Source organism: Epargyreus clarus, unplaced genomic scaffold (genome assembly GCF_041222505.1).
Source record: "Epargyreus clarus isolate Ecla_fem2 unplaced genomic scaffold, WU_Ecla_fem_2.2 ptg000011l, whole genome shotgun sequence".
Lineage (NCBI taxonomy): Eukaryota > Metazoa > Arthropoda > Insecta > Lepidoptera > Hesperiidae > Epargyreus > Epargyreus clarus.
This window is the reverse complement of record NW_027332219.1, coordinates 6,030,515-6,051,550: the sequence shown is the minus strand read 5'-3', so window position 1 is coordinate 6,051,550 and position 21,036 is coordinate 6,030,515. Positions and strand designations below refer to the sequence as shown.

At 35.6% G+C, this 21,036-nt stretch overlaps 2 protein-coding genes across 10 annotated transcripts in view; one reads left to right on the top strand and one right to left on the bottom strand.

Moving 5' to 3' along the window:
- CalpA (calpain A) overlaps positions 1–11,142 on the top strand; it is a 54,583-nt gene extending 43,441 nt beyond the window's left edge. For 6 of the 9 annotated variants that reach the window (XM_073077848.1, XM_073077850.1, XM_073077849.1 and 3 more), the window contains 8 exons: positions 588–695; positions 1,457–1,499; positions 2,136–2,268; positions 5,175–5,366; positions 7,401–7,528; positions 8,319–8,440; positions 8,891–8,964; positions 10,455–11,142. In XM_073077848.1, the coding sequence (XP_072933949.1) occupies positions 588–695; positions 1,457–1,499; positions 2,136–2,268; positions 5,175–5,366; positions 7,401–7,528; positions 8,319–8,440; positions 8,891–8,964; positions 10,455–10,537 (883 nt within the window). In that variant the 3' untranslated portion in view covers positions 10,538–11,142. Of the gene's footprint in view, positions 1–587; positions 696–1,456; positions 1,500–2,135; positions 2,269–5,174; positions 5,367–7,400; positions 7,529–8,318; positions 8,441–8,890; positions 8,965–9,749; positions 9,814–10,454 lie in introns of all 9 variants that reach the window. The other 3 variants (XM_073077853.1, XM_073077846.1, XM_073077845.1) reach the window with 2 other exon arrangements.
- A 696-nt stretch (positions 11,143–11,838) lies between these two features.
- On the bottom strand, positions 11,839–20,976 carry LOC140745897 (uncharacterized). The gene is made up of 10 exons (XM_073077843.1): positions 20,796–20,976; positions 20,190–20,402; positions 18,655–18,738; positions 17,731–17,841; positions 17,173–17,383; positions 16,320–16,390; positions 15,176–15,292; positions 14,193–14,258; positions 12,879–13,044; positions 11,839–12,091 (listed from the first exon to the last, which is right to left on the bottom strand). Exons 1-10 carry the CDS (start codon positions 20,829–20,831, stop codon positions 11,976–11,978), a joined length of 1,191 nt encoding a protein of 396 aa, XP_072933944.1. The 5' UTR covers positions 20,832–20,976; the 3' UTR covers positions 11,839–11,975.
- Between the last annotated feature and the right edge of the window lie 60 nt (positions 20,977–21,036).

Sequence of the window (21,036 nt, the reverse complement as noted above, 5' to 3'; positions counted from 1 at the left end):
AATACAACGCTTCTGTTGGCCGCTCGCAAGCGTTCATTAACTTGAGGGAGATCAGCGCTAGGTGAGTGTAGACTTGTGGACCCAGAGTTGTGGGTCCAAAAATTTGTCATCTTTCAATATAATAACTTGCCATATCTACTTCAAGGTAGAGGTAACAAAATTTAGAATTCGACAAAACACTAACCTAGGCTTGGTTCGGATCCCAGGTACAAAGTTAAATGAGAGATAGTAAGACCCTCTGTAATTCGATTCCGATGGCACTGCTGCCCATCCCTCAATATACAATTCTTTCAGTATAATTCTTCTCCAGGCCTGATGCAAGCACTCTATGAGGTCAAGGCAAGATAAATGTGGAGTTTAAGACTTTATCTATTTAATATAACACTTGGGCTTTAATCCCGTGTACCTCGGATTTTTAGAAGTTATGTGTTGTAAAAATTAATTATCATATGTTCGAACGATATTCTTTAAAAAATAGTACAAAAATTTGTGATAACGACGATGTAGCCCGCTAAAGTAGACAACCCTAAAAAGGGATGTCGATATAACCACCGCATATATTAATGTTAATATATTTTGTTCATCAGATTCAAGTTCGAACCCGGTTCCTATGTGATCGTGCCGTCCACCTTCGAGCCTGATGAGGAAGGAGAGTTCCTGCTGAGAGTGTTCTCTGAGAAGGACAATAATATGGCGTGAGTACATTTAATATGTTAATAGTCCGACCAACTTTTATGTTTGATAATATTGCTAGGTTATTATTATAACTATCTAAGAAATGGAAAATATTTAGCGATTATATTCAACAAATACACAAGTACAAAACAAGTTCACAAGGACACGAGTATAGTCCGCGTAAAACTGTTAGTCCGCTCTGAATATAGAAATGAATCGCGTCGCCATAGCAAATTGCTCGCAACAACTTCAGAGCGGACTAGCAGTTTGGCTCGGAGTATAATAGTGTGAAAATAAGGTTATTTTTATTGATAAATTAAATAGCATAAGGACTAGTTTTTAAGATTTATTTAATTAACGTTAGAATGAAAAACTTTTTACTTGGGAATGTTGAAAGATCACTCACAATCGATAACAGATTACTGTTTAAAAAAATAGCCAAACGCACAGAAAAGTTTGTCAAACTATATGCAAAAATATACTGTTGTCTTGTAAAAAAAACTTATTTAAATTTTGAATAAACTTTTATAATAATTAATAAAATTACCAAAACAATCATATTCTGTGATCATTCAAACTTTTTCATACATATTTCATGCATTTTTCATACCAATTTATTGTTTCATACATATATAAAAAATATTTATTTGTTTTTTACAATTTAGGTTTCTGAAAGTTATTGTTAGAAAAATCGATGAATTTTATATTTACATCTCAGTTTTATTTACAGAATTGTATAATCTTATTATTCATGTGATACATATTGGTTTATCTTTTCCAGGGAAAATGACCAAGACATCGGTATGGGCGATATCGATGACAGGGTAAATTGAAATTTGATTTACTTATAAAACACTACTGTCATTAGATATCATGTCTTATTTACATATAGGCGATCATCTTAGTTTTCTGTCGCAACGCCTCTATCGGCTTTAGGTCTGTTCAATCTGGGGTTGATTATTGATTACCATACTTACCATCAGGAAAGCATACGCTTATCCGTGTGTATTTATCGCATTGCGGGGTAATGTTTTAAAAAAAATGTATGATGTATGGGCCATTTTTTTGCATTGAGTTGCAGCCCAAATGGCTTGACTGATTTTAACATAATATGAGGTGTCGTTGGTTTCGTTTGGATTTTGTTTGTTAAGATTCCAGGCCTTAACTACCAAACCGATTGTCATGAAATTTTGTACACACGTTGTCAAGGGTCTAGTCTAAGCCATAGGGCACGTTTTATCCCGTACAAAGTGCTGTTCCTGAGATATAGATAAAAAACTATTGACATCCTGATCCCGATCGCGAGAGAAGCCGCTTAAAAACTAGCAGGCTATATTTTTAAGCAATCTGTTTTCTTGTAATAATTTTCGAGTTATGTTACAACGTATAAATGAAATATTAAGTGAAGCTATAAATATAATAGGAAACATCCAGAAATTGTAAGTATTTTTTATGTGTAGGTGAAAGAAATAACCCCAATAGCACCGGAGCCCACGGATCCAGTACGGGAGTTCTTCAACCGCCTGGCCGGAGCTGATGGCGAGGTGGACTGGCAGGAGTTGAAGGAGATCCTCGACTACGCGATGAGGGAGGGTGAGTACTGGCCCACTGTTGGGCAAAGACCTTGAATGTCTGAAGGGAGATGCTAATAAGAGTAGCATATTGAACTTTTGTCAGTATAGGTGGTAAAATGAGAAGATTCAAGGTATATACATTTATCCAGCACTGTCCCACTGCTGGGCTGGGAAGGTTAAGTATGCTGGCAAAAATGTCTTAAGTACCCACTTTCGACGCACTATCTATCTATTTATCATATGGGATAGGAAAATAAAATCTTTTTACCCATTTTAAAATTTATTTTTAGAATTAAAAAAAAATGTGCACTAAGCTTCCCAATATAGCGATGTCCCACATCTGGGCTGGGAACAATGTTAAGTATATAGTCCTTGATGCTAGGGACAATGTCTGTATATGCCTGTAATCTTCGATGGAAACTACCGTCAAAAAACACTAGACATGTATGCACTATGTCATATTTATCATATGGGATAGGTAAAGAAAATCTTTTTAACAAATTTCTAAGGGAAATTTAAAATGAAATTTGTGCCTTAGGCTTTCCAATACAGCTTTTGAAGAAAAAGAAATAAAATTAAAGTTTTGGTCAATTGTGGTAAAAAATGTTGAGAATCTCTGTGACATACATGGAAAATCCAATGTAAATTATTCTCAAAGTGTGGATAATGTTCTTAAAATTATTAACGCTTCAACTTTTCAAATTTTAATGATTGATATTTATGTATATTGTATTAATTAATTGGTAATTATCAAAAAATATATGTGCGGTACAATTACATGTGATATAATATATTTTCATAAGAAAAACTCGATATGACAGTCAGTGTATATTGTGTTGAAATTTTAAATAATTAATTAATAAGGCTTTAAAAATCTTTTAACAATAACAATTTTGTATTTTTTTTTTAAATGGGGCGACTTATGGCTTACGTACTTTCAAGGAAAGAATGTTTAATTTAATTTTTTTATTCATACTTTTATTTATTTTTAAAAATATGTTATATTTATTTTACATAGTGCTTTTTTTACTTCATATTTTTTTCTTTTTTCTTTCCTTGTTTGTAGATATTTTTGGAAATTTGTGTACATTGAAAATTTATGTTTAAAATGCCCATTTGTGCTTTTATTGTTATAAAGAGTAATAATTGGTATAGAGTTTGTTAATCAACATCTTGGTACGAATTTTAGGCAGATGTGATAAAAGTGTATATCACTATATTACTTATAAAATGTAATAATAATTATTATTTTTATTTTCATAATTATTAAAACAATAAAATTAGGTATAGTCTGCGTAAAACTGCTAGTCCGCTCTGATTATAGAAATAAGTGGCGTCGCCATAGCAAATTGTATGACACCTGCTCGCAACAGCTTCAGAGCGGACTGGCAGTTTGGCGCGGACTATAACTAACTCAATTTAAATTTAATTATGAATGTTCGATCTATACCGCGTATTATTACGATGTTCTCACCTGTGCCTACTATTCTTACCCTGTAGACTCGCTCTATACTCAATTATTCTGAGTCCTTAAGCTTATTGTATAGTAAAATGCCGCTTTTTTACTCTTTGTTTCGCACCCGTGAGAGATATTTCGTATGTAAGTATAAAATTTTCTAACTATATATCTTTTAAGATTGGTTTTTTCTTTCGCAAATATTATGTACGATTAATGCTTCTATTTCTATACTCACATTTTTCAAAATTTTTGTATCTTAATAGTAGTTTAAGTATATCTATCTAATAAGGCGTTTCAAAATTATTTTTTAAATTTATTTTTAATTTTTATTTCGATTATTTGTTTTATAATTTTATGTAACATGTTATGTATATTATGTTATAATCATTTTATTTGTTATTATTTATTAATAATTATAGTATAGCGTGAAATATTTTTTATGTAATGCTAATTAAAAATTAGAAAAATAAGTCTTTTTGTAAAATTTGGGAAAATCTAAAAAGATATGGAATTTATTAAATTTATATAGTTTATGTAAAAAACTTACTTTAAAAAATAATTACTTTATAAATAATTTACTTAAATATGTTATTGTTATACTCTATGTGGGCTTACCTGGGTTGCATAAGAAAACATAAAATTATTTTACAAACGAAAATTTAATAACCAAAATTAGTGTTTAGTTTTAGATGATATTAAATTATATGTAGTTCCACTGTGATGGCATTACTGTGACGCATATTTTTATGCCACATGACAATTGCGTTATTGATCATAATAGTGTTATAATCCGCGCCAAACTGTTAGTCTGCTCTGAAGTTGTTGCGCCCAACTACAAGCATATATTCCGTAGCAACGTAAGGACATAGCGCTGTCTTTGACCAGCTATTATAGTCAACAATTTTTTATTCGACGCGACTCGATTTTAAATTCAGCTCGGACTAGCAATTTGGCGCGGATTGTACCTATTTATTGGAGTGTATATCGCCCGCGCTAAGTAACCCAGCTAAGCCCTATCAGTGGCACTGCCGCGCCGTATCAGTGGCACTGACGCGCCATATCAGTGGTACCGACGCACCGTATCAGTGTGACTGACGCGCCGTATCAGTGGCACTGACGCGCCGTATCAGTGGCACTGACGCGCCGTATCAGTGGCACTGACGCGTCGTATCAGTGTGACTGACGCGCCGTATCAGTGGCACTGACGCGCCGTATCAGTGGCACTGACGCGCCGTATCAGTGGCACTGACGCGTCGTATCAGTGTGACTGACGCGCCGTATCAGTGGCACTGACGCGCCGTATCAGTGGCACTGACGCGCCGTATCAGTGGCACTGACGCGTCGTATCAGTGTGACTGACGCGCCGTATCAGTGGCACTGACGCGCCGTATCAGTGGCACTGACGCGCCGTATCAGTGTGACTGACGCGCCGTATCAGTGTGACTGACGTTGTGACCTCGCGGCAGAGCTGGCCATGCGCGGCGGTGCGTACGACGGCGGCGGGGCGCCGGCACAGGCCTCGCCGCAGGAGCAGAGCTGCCTCGAACAACTGCTCTGTGCTCTCTGCACACCCATCTGCAAGGAGGTCGGCATCGACCTGCAACAGATGCAGCAGCAACCGGAGCAGGTGCATCTCAACCAACCACAGGCTAACGCAGGTATGTCGGTGTGGTGTGGTGAGTGACCCTTGAGTAGGGTTTGGGGGTTAAGTGTGGAGTTCAGTAATTAAATGTGGTCGGCCTAAGGGGTAGGTTAGGTTAGAGGGTATTAGAGAGTGTTAAAAGTAAAGTCAATATACCATTTATTTATAAACAACGTTCTTAGTGGAACGCACAGGAAGTGGACATTTTTATTGACACAGACAACAAGCATCGACAACAGATTATACATAATGTAGCATTCAAATAAAGTTAGGTAGATGACATTACTGTTAATTACATTTTGATACATACAACATCATTAATACCATTTACAGTGTCAGGGGTTAAATAAATAGTATTGGACAATGGTAATCATTGTCAAATTAGCCACGGGAATAGAGTGTATTGGACAATTTTAGCCACGGGAATAGATAGTATTGGACAATTTTAGCCACGGGAATAGATAGTATTGGACAATTTTAGCCACGGGAATAGATAGTATTGGACAATTTTAGCCACGGGAATAGATATTATTGGACAATTTTAGCCACGGGAATAGATAGTATTGGACAATTTTAGCCACGGGAATAGATAGTATTGGACAATTTTAGCCACGGGAATAAATAGTATTGAACAATTTTAGCCACGGGAATAGATATTATTGGACAATTTTTGCCACGGGAATAGATATTATTAGACCAATATCAGCCACTTAAATTAAAGTATTGGAGAATATGAAACATTGGATTATTATTTTTAATAAAATAATATTGATACATATGAGCCGTTGGAATAATGTCCAACATTACATAACATACTGAATCAATAAGAAATATATCTCTGTGTGAAACTTGGCCAAAAAAGTCTATGTGTGATAATAGCATACAAATCGCTTATTATCCGTATAAAAAGGAGACAAAAAGAATTTTGAGTCTCAAAGTGAAATTGAGTTTTGAATATACCATTACCAATTTTACTATAATTAATTGATACGTTATTGATTTGTGTGTGTTTCAGGTTACCGGACATCAGAGCATGGTTCCATTATAAATAAATAAATATAATAAAAATTGTATATTTTATAGAAATGGAGGCGAATTCGTAGAAATGTCTGTTTTTGATATTTTTATCGTGTTCCCTGCTATTATTTTTTTATTTCAGAATCCGCTTCGTGGACGCTGCTGATTTTTTTCATTTAATATTGTAATAAAGTTTTATTTTTTATTTTGTACGAAAATTCTCATATTTTTTTAAGAAAATATGAGTCTGAAAAATAATGTTTTAAATTCAGGAATTAAATTTACACTCTAAAGCATTATTTTTCATAAAAATTCCCAGCATTTTGTCGCTTCTAACACTAACAACAAAGTATGGGAATTCCCAATTTATTTGGGAATTTTCATACTTCGTTACGCTTCATGTCAGCATGTATTTATTATTTATGTGTATTGTTTTGTTCGCAAAAATGGGCATTTTAGTTTTTTTTTTTTATGTAGTTTACCATAAGTCACCTCCATTTCCATAAAAATGTATTTTTAAGTTTTTTTTTTGTTTTTTTTAAGATGTTGGTTTAGTTGAATGTTGGATGTATTGAAAAGGTTGTTTTATTTATTTATTTATAATATAAATGTTTTTATTTTTCCCTCACCCGAAATGTCAAGAGGATAAGTAAAAGTTTTAAGTGGTATTTTTTAGTATCAACATTTTTTATATAAAATAAAAATGGTATTAAAATAAATCCAAAACCCCAAAAAATAAATAAATATTGTAATAAAAAGACGATCTTTTTGATATATAAAAATAATTTAAAAAGTTTTAAAAGTACTATATTAAATCAATAATTTTTGGATTATTAAATTAAAATATTTATGTAACATTGTTACATTTATGTATTTACACAAAAAAAAAATAGGGAATAGATTATTCAATTTATTTGTTTTTTTCCAAAACATTTTCTAAGCCCTTCAATACAACCAACGTCCAATTACCCCAACATCCACAGGGCGATTCGTCCCTTAAAACCTCGGTTGGTGACCGACTGAATACTTTCAGATCTGAAAGGGCAAGGGTTTTCAAAGGACGTATGCCGCAGCATGATCGCCATGTTGGATAAGGATAACTCCGGAGGGCTCGGCTTTGAGGAGTTCAAGGGATTGTGGATCGATTTGCGTCAATGGAGGGTGAGTGGAGGACATTTTATTTAATTTGTAAAGTGGCATGCCCCTTCGTGGTTCGATTGTAAAGGGACTACTTTTTGCTGTATAAAAGTATTCTTCTGTAGCAACTTCCCGCTACTCGTTAAGAGATGGCGCTGCTGAATCACGCTATCGAAGTTTTCTATCCGCTCCGAATGAACTCCGAAATGAGATTGTTGGGCCCCGGCATTATCACCTAGGCCGGCGGGAGACCTCCCTTTGCCAAACTTCCGTTCAGATTTGAAAAATATACTAAGGGAGAGACTTGATAAATATAGTGACGTATCTAAATGTGACAAAATTAATATTGGAAGATAATAATTCCTCCATTCCTCCATCGCACCACTCGCCGAAGGATGAAGTTCCATCCACAAAAAAAAAAAAAAAAAAAAACGCAGTAAAAACATGTTTTCAAGGAGGTTGATATACATATACCACAGTATTGTGATACCACATTGATAGTCCTACTGCGGTCCATGGATATGTTTAATCAATCCTAGATCAGATGAAATTCCTATGTGAAATTGGCTACAGATGCATTGCTATCTCGCAGGACTAAGTTAGAAAGCCTCGGAAAAGTATGTCTCACTTACCACACCCTTCAAACCAGAACACAGTAGCGCTTAACACTGCTGTTATTCGGCAATACTAGGTGTGGCAGTGTTGTCTCCGTAGTCGACCCACCACGAATTCTACCACCTTTGAGCCCTATTATATAATTATAACAACGATGACGTAAATAATAAATGATTTAAAACTATCTATGTATTTGCAGGCCGTATTCCGTCTATACGATACAGAGGGCAGGGGAGCCATACCCGCTCACCATTTGAGGGATGCTCTCCACTCCGCCGGCTATACCGTCAACGCACACGTCCTCAACGTACTCGCACACAGGTACCCCCGTCACACTGATTTCATATAACGTTAGCCTTTTTAGGGTTCTGTAACCAAAGAAAAACGGAACCCTATTACTGAGCCTCCGCTTTCTATTTGTCTGTCACAGGGCACTATCTCCTTAACCGTAACAGATAGATACTTGTATTTTAAAGAGCATGTATAACGATGGCCGCTATAACAACAAATACTAAAATACTAAAAATAATGGAAGTTTGAAAATAAATGGCACCATATTATCTTTTGAACCGTGTCACTATAATAAGTATAGCATAATTATATTAAAAATGAAAATAAATGAAAATTTGATGGTACGAGGCCAATTATTTACTTGACATTAAAGACCTGAACACCATCTTAAATCAAATCATTCAAAACATTTTAGCACTCTGTGACAAATATAATATTGAAAGATTATATTAATTAATTTATTATTAATATTAATAACAGATACGGCGGCAGCGACGGTTACGTACAGTTCGATGACTTCATAATGTGCGCCGTAAGACTCAAGACCATGATCGGTAAGACATTTGTATGATAACAATTTAAATTTTTATGATATTGTGTTGTAGGTCAGTAATATAGTAGTTTAGATAGGATACCCCTTTGAGTTACCATATTGCATTGTTGGTCAGCAATATGGTACTTTAGATAGAAAATTGTGATTCTTTGAGTTATTTATTGCATTGTAGATTAGTAATATAGTAGTTTAGTTAGAAAAAATGTTTAATATATTTATTTATGTAATGTAGCAAGAAAAAAGCAATAGATATTTGTAACTCTCAAGACACATAAAGTCTTATCATTGATGTGTTGACCCCTTTAAGGATCAAATTAAGACGATGAAGCATTCAATGCCAAAAAAAAAAAAAAGAAGATTCTATTATATTTTTTACAGAAAACGCAAAGTTGCTTATAAAAATAGAGTACTATATAAAGCGCTCTATAATGTCAAAAAAAACGAAACATATTTCATTCAGACTACAAAATGGTTACATAATAATATACAGTAGTCTTGGTCACCTTTTTAAGTATATAATTGCGTTTGTTAGGAGGCCTCGCTTCTCCATGACAGTATTTTTGCAAGATAGATTCGATTTATAACATCTTTCCGATACAGTTACCAATATTTTAATGTCCAAAAACGGTAGTTACCATTAAAGTGAAGACTATATTTATATTGACAGTTATTAGTTATACAATGTTTAAAAAGTAGTATTACGAAATAGTCTCGATCTAATTACATTTTCCTACAGTTATATATTTTAATATAGTTAGCTACATGTGTGTTTTATAATGAACGCAGCGAACCACGAACCGCTGGAGAACCTCGAGCGCGAGCTGGGCGGACCCTGAGCCTCCGGACACGAGTATACACACAACAACACAAACATACCGCCCACACCTCATGTGATCATAGATACCACTATTGTGACAAATACGCGAAAATGTAAATAATAATAAGCAATTAATTGGAATTTATACAGGAATTGAATTGTTAATTATACACATTTTGTATTGTGTATAATTTGTATTTGAAGTGTCATTTATACAATAATTGAACGAATTATACGCGAATTGTATTGTGTATATGTTGCTTAGTTGACATATATCTCAAAAGTATTTTAAGATAGATATCTTGGTCGGTTATTTATTAATAGAGAAATAATAATAGTGGTGTCTATAAGTATTTTTGTCATTATATTGTTTGCGGGAGGTGTACTATTGTTTGATTATTTTAAATAGACTACATTTTTTTGGACCTTTATGTAGTTTACATTGAATTTTGAAAATTAGTGAGTTTATGTTATAAGCTGACTGCAGACAATATTCTTCTCCATTTATCTTGGACTATTTACAGGTTGATAAGCATATTTGATATCTATGTTAAACTTAAAAATATTTACAAAATCACACCATGTAAATAGTCCTAATATTGCACTAACGCTTAATAAATGTCGTACCGCACCAAATTTTATTTTTTTTCTAACTATGTTTTTATATTTTTCAGATACGTTCAAAGGGAGGTCCTCAGGCGGTGACTACGCCACATTTTCCCTCGAGGAATGGCTAAATCGCACGGTCTACTCATAGGCGACAAAACCCACCCATCCAATATGATATGCCTTATTAATATTACTTGGGCCTTTAACTTAACTCGTTCAAACATTGTATAATCGCCAAGTAGTGTATAAGTACAACTTATGCAAGTCTATAAAGATTTATACATTTCTAAGATGTAATTGTTACTATAACGAGATTAAGGTTGTCACAAATAATTTCTATTCGTAATTTCGGTGTCGTGATTTTAAATGTTCAATACGGGTATAATAACTAACTTATACTAAAATTTTGTTTATTTTGAGATTAAAACAGGAATTGAATCATGCCTTAAATTTTAATATAAGAAATATATAGAACAGTATTTTTTTATCCACCGATTTTTCATTCCATTTGAGCAGATTTTCGTCAATTATAGTCGCCTAGACATCTTTGTTGCTGTGCGGTTGGCGCTCAAACATGCTTCTGTATACGTTTCGAAGATTTAATGCAATATATATTATATAAAAAGATAAATTATACATTTTTTGCACTAAGTTGCGTTGACAATGCATTTTTATTTTGCAAGTTATAATTATTATTTATAATTATTTTGTATTCTGAGAACTTCAAGATCTGAATAAATATGTTTTTCATTATCATGACTTATTTATTGAACCCCAGAATAACAAAATACACATTAAAAATGGTTTTTTAATGAAATCTTTAAGAATTTCACGTAATAGCTAAAAATATTACGACATTTCATGACAGGTACTGAAAATGCAATAAAACAACTAATCAATACTAAGTCTGTTTATTTTCGAACGCAAATATTTCACTTTTACAAAGAATGGATCAACATACATGTAGCCATATTTTCATAAATACATGAATTACTTCATATTTAAAAATACGATTTTTTTTTTATTGTTGCTAATATTATACTATTGAGATTTCTTCTCAAAAAAAAATATTTTTACCCCGTCATACCTCTCATCAGAGCTTATAAATACTAAGCAGCTAATTGTAATTTTAAATTAATATTTCTAACGCTTTAATAAGAGCGTTCGTCATAAAAATCCCTTTTTAGGGTTACATACCCAAAGGGTAAAAACGGAACCCTATTACTAAGACTCCACTGTCTGTCCGTCTGTCACAGGGCTATATCTCTGGAACCGTAATAGATAGACACTTGTTTTTTTACAGAACATGTATAACGGTGGCCGCTATAACAACAAGTACTAAAAATAATGAATATAAAAAGTGGTCCTCATACAATAAACTGATATATTTCAATAATTTTCGAACTAACTGTTAAACCGTTATACTAGATAAATACTAGAAGTTTAAAAAAAAGTAAAGTTTGGTGGTACGGAACTTAGCCAATTATTAAAACAGCTGAATCTATTCTTGCATACTTACAGGTAATCTTAGAGAACATATAGCCACATGTATACAGATAGTGAAACACTATTTTTATATAATTAATTTATCTTTCCCTGCTCTTGAATGCCTGGGCCACTTCGTGAGCAATCTTCGAGCGCAGAGCGTGCGGCATGTTGTACAAGTTGTTTCTTGCCGGCCTCACTATTAATTTTGTACCAGCTGACAATAAATTTTATTAATTAGTAAAAATACAAACAACATAGTATACAGGGTGGATCCCTTCATCCGACAATAAATAAATGAAAACACAAGTCATATCTTCCTTGGAACATGTTACAATAATTAAAAAAACACTTAACATCGAATTAAAAAAAAGTCAAACAAACTTAATAATAAATGATGAGGTAAAAAATAGAATTAAATTTATTGACGTATGAAAGTATCCACCCTGTAGAAAAGCAGGAATTTAGGAGTTTAAATATCATGTTTTCGGACAATTAGTTAAAAATTACTTTTATTTTCAATATAATGGACAGTATTTTATCTCTACATAGGAATAGCAAATAAAGTAACAACGAAATATCTCATTTATTTATATTGAAATATAATATAGCAGGACTATAATAATTAGAGCTAAAATATACACAAATTATTACTAATTTACAATATATACAACCAGGTGTAAGAAAAGAGAAAATCATAAGTAAAATAAACATCTGTAATCAACCCCAGGTAGGATAAGGTATTCCTACCTGAGGTAGCCACAGATGCGCCGCTACCCCTGAGGACTAAGCTGGAACGCCTCGGAAAAGTCTGTCTCCCTTACCACACACCCTTCAAATCAGAACACAGCAGCGCATAACACTGCTGTTATAAGGCAGAAATAGGTGTGGGGGTGGTGCCGCCGGAGTCGACCCACAAAGGGTTTCAACCACCTTTAAACTACTTACAACCTTGTTGCTTTTACTACTACTGTACTACTAGTACTACTACTACTACTACTCACCGACGCTGGTCCCGTTGGCGGCCAAGAGCTTGGCGTACCGGTCGCGGGTGACGTGGAAGCTCAGCGCGTTGAACATGCGCGGACAGCGCTGAGCTCGGACAGCTCGGTGGCTCTTCAGGAACGGCAGCGAGGCCTCCTTAGCTGGGAGGTACGGCTCGCCGTAGATCTGGACACATTATAAGTATAGATAAGTATAGATATCTCACCGCCTTGTAATTGAAGGAAGCAATTAAATGGCTTAAACGGCTGACAGTTCTGTCAGCCGTTTAATGGCTGTCATGGTGTAATTTACGCGGAACAATGCCGACATGCGCAGTTAAGTGGCGCAAGAACACGAAATCGAAGAAAAAGTGCGGAGAAATATCGTTTCATTCGTAATTGATCTAAAAACTACATTTTTTAATATTTTTCAAACACGAAAATAGATGACAGTGATAATTTCAATTGTCAAAAGTGGTTACATTTTCTTGTTAAGAGTGAGTAATCTACTAATCTATGATTACAAGTAAAACTTCTTTACGCTCACTTGAGAAATAAGTTGATGATAGGGATGGCGATTTTATTCGATGAATCGATCAATCGATCGTTTGGACCAAAAACAACGATTATCTATCTTTTATCCAAGAAAATTAAAAGTCGATCTTTTTGAATTTGATTGAACATTTATAACCACTACTGTGTTATAACCATTTTTTGCTGACAAATACGTATTTCAGTGCCTATTTGCTCCTGATGACATTTTTTCGCTAACTTCGCCTGAAAAGAGCGAAGATCGATTTTTGGAGAATCGATTCTTTGGACCTCAATTTTTTTGTAAATCGATTTATCACACTTTGATTCGAAACGATTCAAAAACCGATCTTTTTCGGAAAAATTCGCCATCCCTAATGCGCGACGAGAACGTTACGAATAATGTGATCGGGCAAGGCGAACGGAAGTTGAAAGGGAGATATTAGTTGGTGAAGTCAGAAAAAGTGATAGCCTAGTAATTAAGAAATTCTGCCTCTCAATCGACGTACGTATCCTAGGTTCGAATCCCAGGTACCTCTGATTTTTCAAAGTTACGTGCATTTTAGAAATTAATGATCACTTTCTTAAACGTTGAAGGATAACATCGTCAGGAAACCTGCATACCTGAGATTTATAAAAAAAAATTAAAGTTATGTGAAGACTACCACTTGTCCAGCGCGGTGGACTATGGCCTAATCCTTCTCATTCTGAGAGGCCCGTGCCCAGCAGTGGGACAGTAATGGGTTGATGATGATGATGACGATGTATCCTATATTTAAATAATAATGATACAGAGCCACATACTATCATTCTGCACAATCCACCCTTGTTGTTCGGCGTGAAGTGGTGTGTTATTACTTGCTTCAGCATCTGAAAACAATACATATACAGAGATGTGACATTTATGGCAAAAATATATACAAAGATTACTATAGCAGTATAGAGCCTAGAGGTTGAAATTCCGTGTCTCAATCGGACGGTCCGGGGAACGAATCTGATTATTAATTGAACACAAAGAGGTATATTTTCAATTTTATTGTATTGTAACGACTTCCCGCTACTCGTCAAAGGATGGCGCTGTTGAATCACGTTATTGAAGTTTTCTAAACATCTCGCAAATACAAGCTCCGAATTGAGACTGTCGGAGCACGGCCGCTATTTTTTAAAGTTATATGCTTATCAGAAACTACTTAAAAATATACCCTAGGTTACACCTAAAATTTAGACGATTTTTTTAAACCTCATATCTTTTTAGCTGTAGAGCGTGCCAAAGAATATGATACACATACATACGCATGAATAACATTACTATCCATAGCCGGACAACAAAAGGTCTCAAAGCTGTGTATACCATAATATACTCGGCGGCACCACCGTCACACCTTTTGAAGGTGGTAGAACCCTTTGTGGTTCGACTCCGGCGGCACCACCGCCACACCTATTTCTGCCTCATAACAGCAGTGTTAGGCGCTGCTGTGTTCTGATTTGAAGGGTGTGGTAAGGGAGACATACTTTTCCAAAGCTTTCCAACTTAATCCTCAGGGCCGCTACGGCGCATCTTTGGCCGACCTCAGGTAGGAATATCTAATCTTATCTGGGGTTGATTACAAATGTCCATGGGCGGCAGTAGCCACTTACCAGCAGGTAGACTGCATGCTCGTCTGCTACTCCTATATTATAAAAAAGTCCACCAATCACATGGTCAGCGGCGTATATCCTATCCCACACATTCTGAAAGGAGAGCCTTGCCCAGCAGTGGGGCAGTATTTATAATGACAAGTACATACCATGGGCAGATAGGGCATCATGTTGGCGAATTGCTTCTGAATAGTCTTCCGAGCTTTGTCCTCTTCAGTGTCATTGGGTTTGACCGCCAGATTGTATTTGTTCACGTACGCTTGCAACTGAAAAACAAAAAATTTCAAGTTAATCCGACGTTTTGAAGGGGGTTAAAATCATGTTCAAAGATTCCGTTACATACTAACATACCAACATACCAACATACATACGTCTGAAGCTAATAAAAGCATATTAAAAATACATTTTATGCCAAGGCGTTCCAGCTTAGTCCTCGGGGGTAGCGGCGCATCTGTGGGCGACCTCAGGTAGGAATCTAATCCTATCTGAGGTTGATTACAGATGTCCATGGGCAGCAGTAATCACTTACCATCAGGTGGACTGCATGCTCGTCTACTACTTCTATATTATAAAAATACTAAGTTATAAATATCGCTCGCTTCAAACTAAATGTATAAAAATCATTTTGTTTGAAACATATTGGCCAAGTGCTACTCTATCTCGCAAATGGTGGGTTCCGAAACACCAAATTTTGTTTTTTTTTTCTATTTATTTTTTTGTATTTGTTATTATAGCAGCAAAGTTCAAATTTTCACATTGGATTTTGTGAAAATTTGAACTATTGCCGTTCAATAGTTAAAGCTTGTATGGCGACCCCTATTTATTTTCTTTTCTTTTTGTATTTATTGTTATAGCGGCCACCCTTATACATACTCTGTAAAAATTTCAAGTGCCTATCTATTACGGTTCAGTAGATAGAGCCCTGTGACAGACAGACAGAGACAGAGTGGAGGCTTAGTAATAGGATTCCATTTTTACCCTTTAGGTACGAAACCCTCGTAACCTTATCGTATGAAAAATAATCAGCCAAAAGCAAATCAAATCAAATCAATTTGTTTTTATTCAAAATAGGTTCTTTACAGAGCACTTTTTAATGTCATTACATCTACCACCACTTCACAAGGTGTTTCGTTATGGAGAAGAAGCGGCGAAAGAAACTCCATAACACACATCTTTTAAAAAAATAAATGTTTTATACAATGGCACTTAACCTAATGGACCAAGTCTAAAGTTAACACACGGAGGGCTTCTTACCATTAAATTTTGATTTTTATTTTAAGTAAAGTAAATTACCTTCATGACAATATTATTAGTATATTTCGCGCACATCTCTTGAGCTTTCGAATAGGGCACGTTGTCGACAGCTGTAACAAATTATAATTGAATACATTACAGATATTCTATTCCAGAATAACAGCGATAGCCTAGTAGTTAAGAAACTCGGCCTCTCGATCGAGGGGTCCGAGGTTCAAATCCCAGGCCACCTCTAATTTCTCAAAGTTATGTGCGTATTAGAAATTAATTATCACTTGCTTAAACGGTGAAGGAAAACATCGTGAGGAAACCTGCCCATCTGAGATTTTATAAAAAAAAATGTCAAAGGTATGTGAAGTCCTCCAATACGCACTCGGCCAGAATCAATGTAGATTTTAGATCATTTACGAATGAAACGATATTTCTCCGCACTTTTTCTTCAATTTCATGTTTTTGCACCACTTCACTGCGCATGTAGGCATTGTTCCGCATAAACAACACCATGACAGTCATTTGATGGCTTCCTTTAATTACAAAGCGGTGAGATATATATACTTATCTATGGTTATATGAAACCAATACCATCTAGTCAAGCCTAAAGAACTACCGATACATACACCATCTTTCACTATTTTCTAACAATGTATCTATCATCATAATTAAGTTGGGGTGATGATGAACGATACGTAAACAATGTACCTATAATACAAGTAAAATAACTATACTTAAATATGTTTTATTGTTCTTACTTGTATTTATTATAATAGCAATTATAGTAGTAAACGGATTGTAAAAATCTCAACTGTCTACCTAATACGGTTTAACCGTTAGAGGAGGGGAGCTAGTTAAGGTTTTTAGGTACAGAACCCTAAAAATAAATTCTTTGACTCACCAGACACATCCTTAGGGACAGCGGCTAACTCATTTTCATGTAGTTGAGTACGAGGGGTCCCGGAGGCGTCCTGTATGCGATGCAACGTCGACAGGATCAGTTGGAAGTCCCCGAAGTGTGGATGGGCCTTCCTATAACGACTGGTCAGCCTGAAGCTTTGGTCGTTCGGGTCTCCACTTAGAATGAGCTTCTTTAGACGATCTGCTATTACCTGGTACCATATTTTTCATTAATTACATATGAGAATTTTGTTTTTTTTTTTATAGAAGTAGCAGACGAGCGTGCAGTTCACCTGGTCAGTGGCTACTGCCGCCCATGGACATCTCTAATCAACCCTAGATAAGATTAGACATTCCTACCTGACGTCGGCCACAGATGCGTTGCTACCCATGAGAACTAAGCTGAAACTGTCATATTATTTCTTTAAAATGCGGGCGAAGCCGCGGGCACCACTAGTATATGTATATATATGTGCGTGCGTGCGTATTCGTGCGTTTGCATGTGTGCACGTATCATACGCATATTAAACAGCAACAAATATAACAAAAGCTTCCTTACCACACCAATGGTCTCCAACAGCTTGTGGGACGTCTTGCTGCTCAAGCTGTACAGCCCAGTGTACTTATGCTGCATCTCCTTCATTATTTGTTCATGTGCCGTTAAGAATACCTAGAACAAAGCATTTCTTGTCATTAAAGAGCTTAATATAACTGTTAATTGTTATATTAAGCTCTTTAAGCTGTTAATTGTAAATAAAATATGATTATGCAATTAACATTATTAGAATCTGACTGTTTTTTTTTTAATTATATTATAGAAGGCGGATCATCTTTTTTTATAATATAGGAGTAGCAGACTAGCATGCAGTCCACCTGATGGTAAGTTGCTACTGCCGCCCATGAAAGTCTGTATCAACCCCAGATAGGATTAGATATTCCTACCTGAGGTCGGCCACAGATGCGCCCTGAGGACTAAGCTGAAACATTCATCAACAACCCATTACTGTCCCACTGTTGGTCACAGGTCTCCTCTCAGAATGAGAAGGATTAGGCTATAGTCCACCACTCTGGCCAAATGTAAATTGGTAGACTTCACATACCTTAGAAAACTTTTTTTTAAGATTTCTCAGGTATGCATGTTTCATGTGATTTTAGACTAAAATTATCGCGGAATTAAGACATTTTATTATGTACTCACTCCCTCACGATATGCGGTTTTTTTTTATTGCCGATATTTCGACCCAGTTGCATGGATCGTGGTCACGGCGAAATTGCATATGCATATGCAAAATGCATATGCAAAAAATATGCATGTTTCCTCACGATGTTTTTGTTTCCTCACGATGTCGATGATGAAAAATCAGAGGTGCGTGCCTGGGCTATGAAACTCGGAACCCTCGATCAAGAGGCCGACTTTCTTAACCACTAGGCTATCACTGCATTAATTTTACAATAAATCTAATTATTTAATCATTCAACTTACTTGTTCAGGGCTACATTCCCCATGAATTCTCATTCTCTTTCTCATTTTCAAGGGCATAGCCTTACGCTTTACTGCTACTTGCATCTGAAAGATAAATAAATAATCAATATCACAATCATCATCAACATTATTGTCTCACTGTTGGGCATGCGTCTCCTCTCAGAATGAGAAGGATAAGTCCATAGTCCACCGCGCTGGTCAAGTGCGTATTGGTAGATTTCACATACCTTTGAGATTTTTTATTTTATTTTTATATAACCCTCGTATGCTTACTTTTTATATGTAGCCAGGATAGCTTAATTATAACATGGTGCACTGTATAACAGCAGTATAGGTTAGAAACAAAATGAACAGATTTTTTTTATAATATAGGAGTAGCGGATGAGCAGGCAGTCCTCCTGATGGTAAGTGGCTACTACCGCTCATGTATCTGTAATCAACCCCAGATAGGATTAGATATTCCTACCTGAGGTCGGCTACAGATGTGCCGCTACCCCTGAGGACTAAGCTGGAACGCCTCGGAAGTGTATGTATTCCTTACCACGCCCATCAAACAAGAACAGGGCAGTGTTTAACACTAATTTTAGTAGAAAGAAATAGGTGTGGCGATGGTGCCGCCGGAGTCGAACCACAAAGGATTCTACCACCTTCAGACTTTTCACTATACACTTCATTGAAATGGTAATGAGAACATACATAACCAAAACCATTTAAAATGAATGAGTAGTTTTTGAGAAAGTCGGAAACATACAAATATTTAATGTATATAATATATACAATTCTTGTGTCATAATGTTAGTTGTCGTACTCCTCCGAAACCGCTTTACAGATTTTCACCAAATTTTATATGCATATTCAGTAGGTCTGAAAATCGGCTACTATCTATATTTCATACCCCTAAATGATAAGGGTATTCACCATTAACATTTTTTATTTATATGGCAACACAACGTTTGCTGGGTCAGCTAGTGTATGTATATATATTTGTATGTTTCCGACTTTGTATGTACATAGAGGTCGAATACAAAACCTCCTTTTGGTTAAAAATATTATAAAAAAAGCTAATGTAAGCTATTATAATATGTTATACCAAACACAATAGCAAGTTACATAAATTACCAGTTATAGTTATTGTATATGTATAGAATACTTAATTTATTTAGAATAATATATACAGCAGTTTAAAATACTATGCAGGATTCATGAAAATAAGTAATAATAATAAAGTATTAATAGGTGGTAAGTCCCTCTGTCGCTCGACTCCGGCGGCACCGCCGTCACACCTATTTCTGCCTAATAACAGCAGTGTTAAGCGCTGCTGTGTTCTGGTTTGATGGGTGTGGTAAGGGAGACATATTTTTCAGAGGTGTTCCAGCTTAATCCTCACATGTAGCGGCGCATATGTAGCCAACCTTAGGTATGATATCTAATCCTATCTAGGGTTGATTAAAAATGTCCATGGGCAGCAGTAGCCACTTACCATCAGGTGGACTGCATGCTAGTCTGCTAGTCCTATATTTAAAACAAATACTTACATTAGGCACAGAGTCAGGGATATAGGCAGAAAGTTTCTTTGCATGCATGGTATTGTTGATCCTCTCGACAACAGCGCGAGGGTCCAGCCGGTCCGACAGCTTCAAGTAACATGTCTTGAAGGGTCCACGGTCAGGGTGGTTATAGAAGTTAAGGGCTTCGAAATGACCCTGTACTGCCTTGGCTACCGTCTTCACCACTTGGGTTAAATTGACCTGAAACAGTTTATAAAATATTCATATTTGATTCTATTTTGAAGGTGGTAGGACTCTTTGTGGTTCGACTCCGGCGGCACCACCGCCACACCTATTTCTGTCTCATAACAGCAATGTTAAGCGCTGCTGTGTTCTGGTTTGAAGTGTGATAAGGGAGACATACTTTTCCGAGGCGTTCCAGCTTAGTCCTCAAGGGTAGCGGCGCATATGTGGCTGATATCAGGTCGGAATATCTAATCCTATCTGGGTTTGATTACAGATGTCCATGGGCGGCAGTGACTTACCATCAAGTGGACTGCATGGTCGCTTGCTACTTGTATGTACATATGTGTATTGCACCGAAACTAGTTTTTATTCGCAATAGTATAAATATATAAAAGATGTTTTAGATACCTTATGAGTAAACCCATCCACCGCTATAATAGTCATCGCGGCGTTGTTAATATGTAATTTATACCAAATAAGAATATTTAATGTAGAATTCTAGTTCTTTTTAGTTCGATCCACTGAGTTAAGGATATTTCATTCCTATAACACCATAAGCATAACGCTAATATAATGACATTGACAATTGACAGTGACTGTCACTTGTCAGCACAGAACACCTATACTCCCAACCACAGAATACCTATAC

Coding starts and splice junctions, on each gene's coding strand:
- LOC140745897 (XM_073077843.1), bottom strand. CDS start 20,831: ATGACTATTATAGCGGTGGATGGGTTTACTCATAAG. Junction 20,403..20,795: donor TGGATGGGTTTACTCATAAG/GTATCTAAAACA, acceptor AAACTGTTTCAG/GTCAATTTAACCCAAGTGGT. Junction 17,384..17,730: donor TGTTGGAGACCATTGGTGTG/GTAAGGAAGCTT, acceptor ATATGGTACCAG/GTAATAGCAGATCGTCTAAA.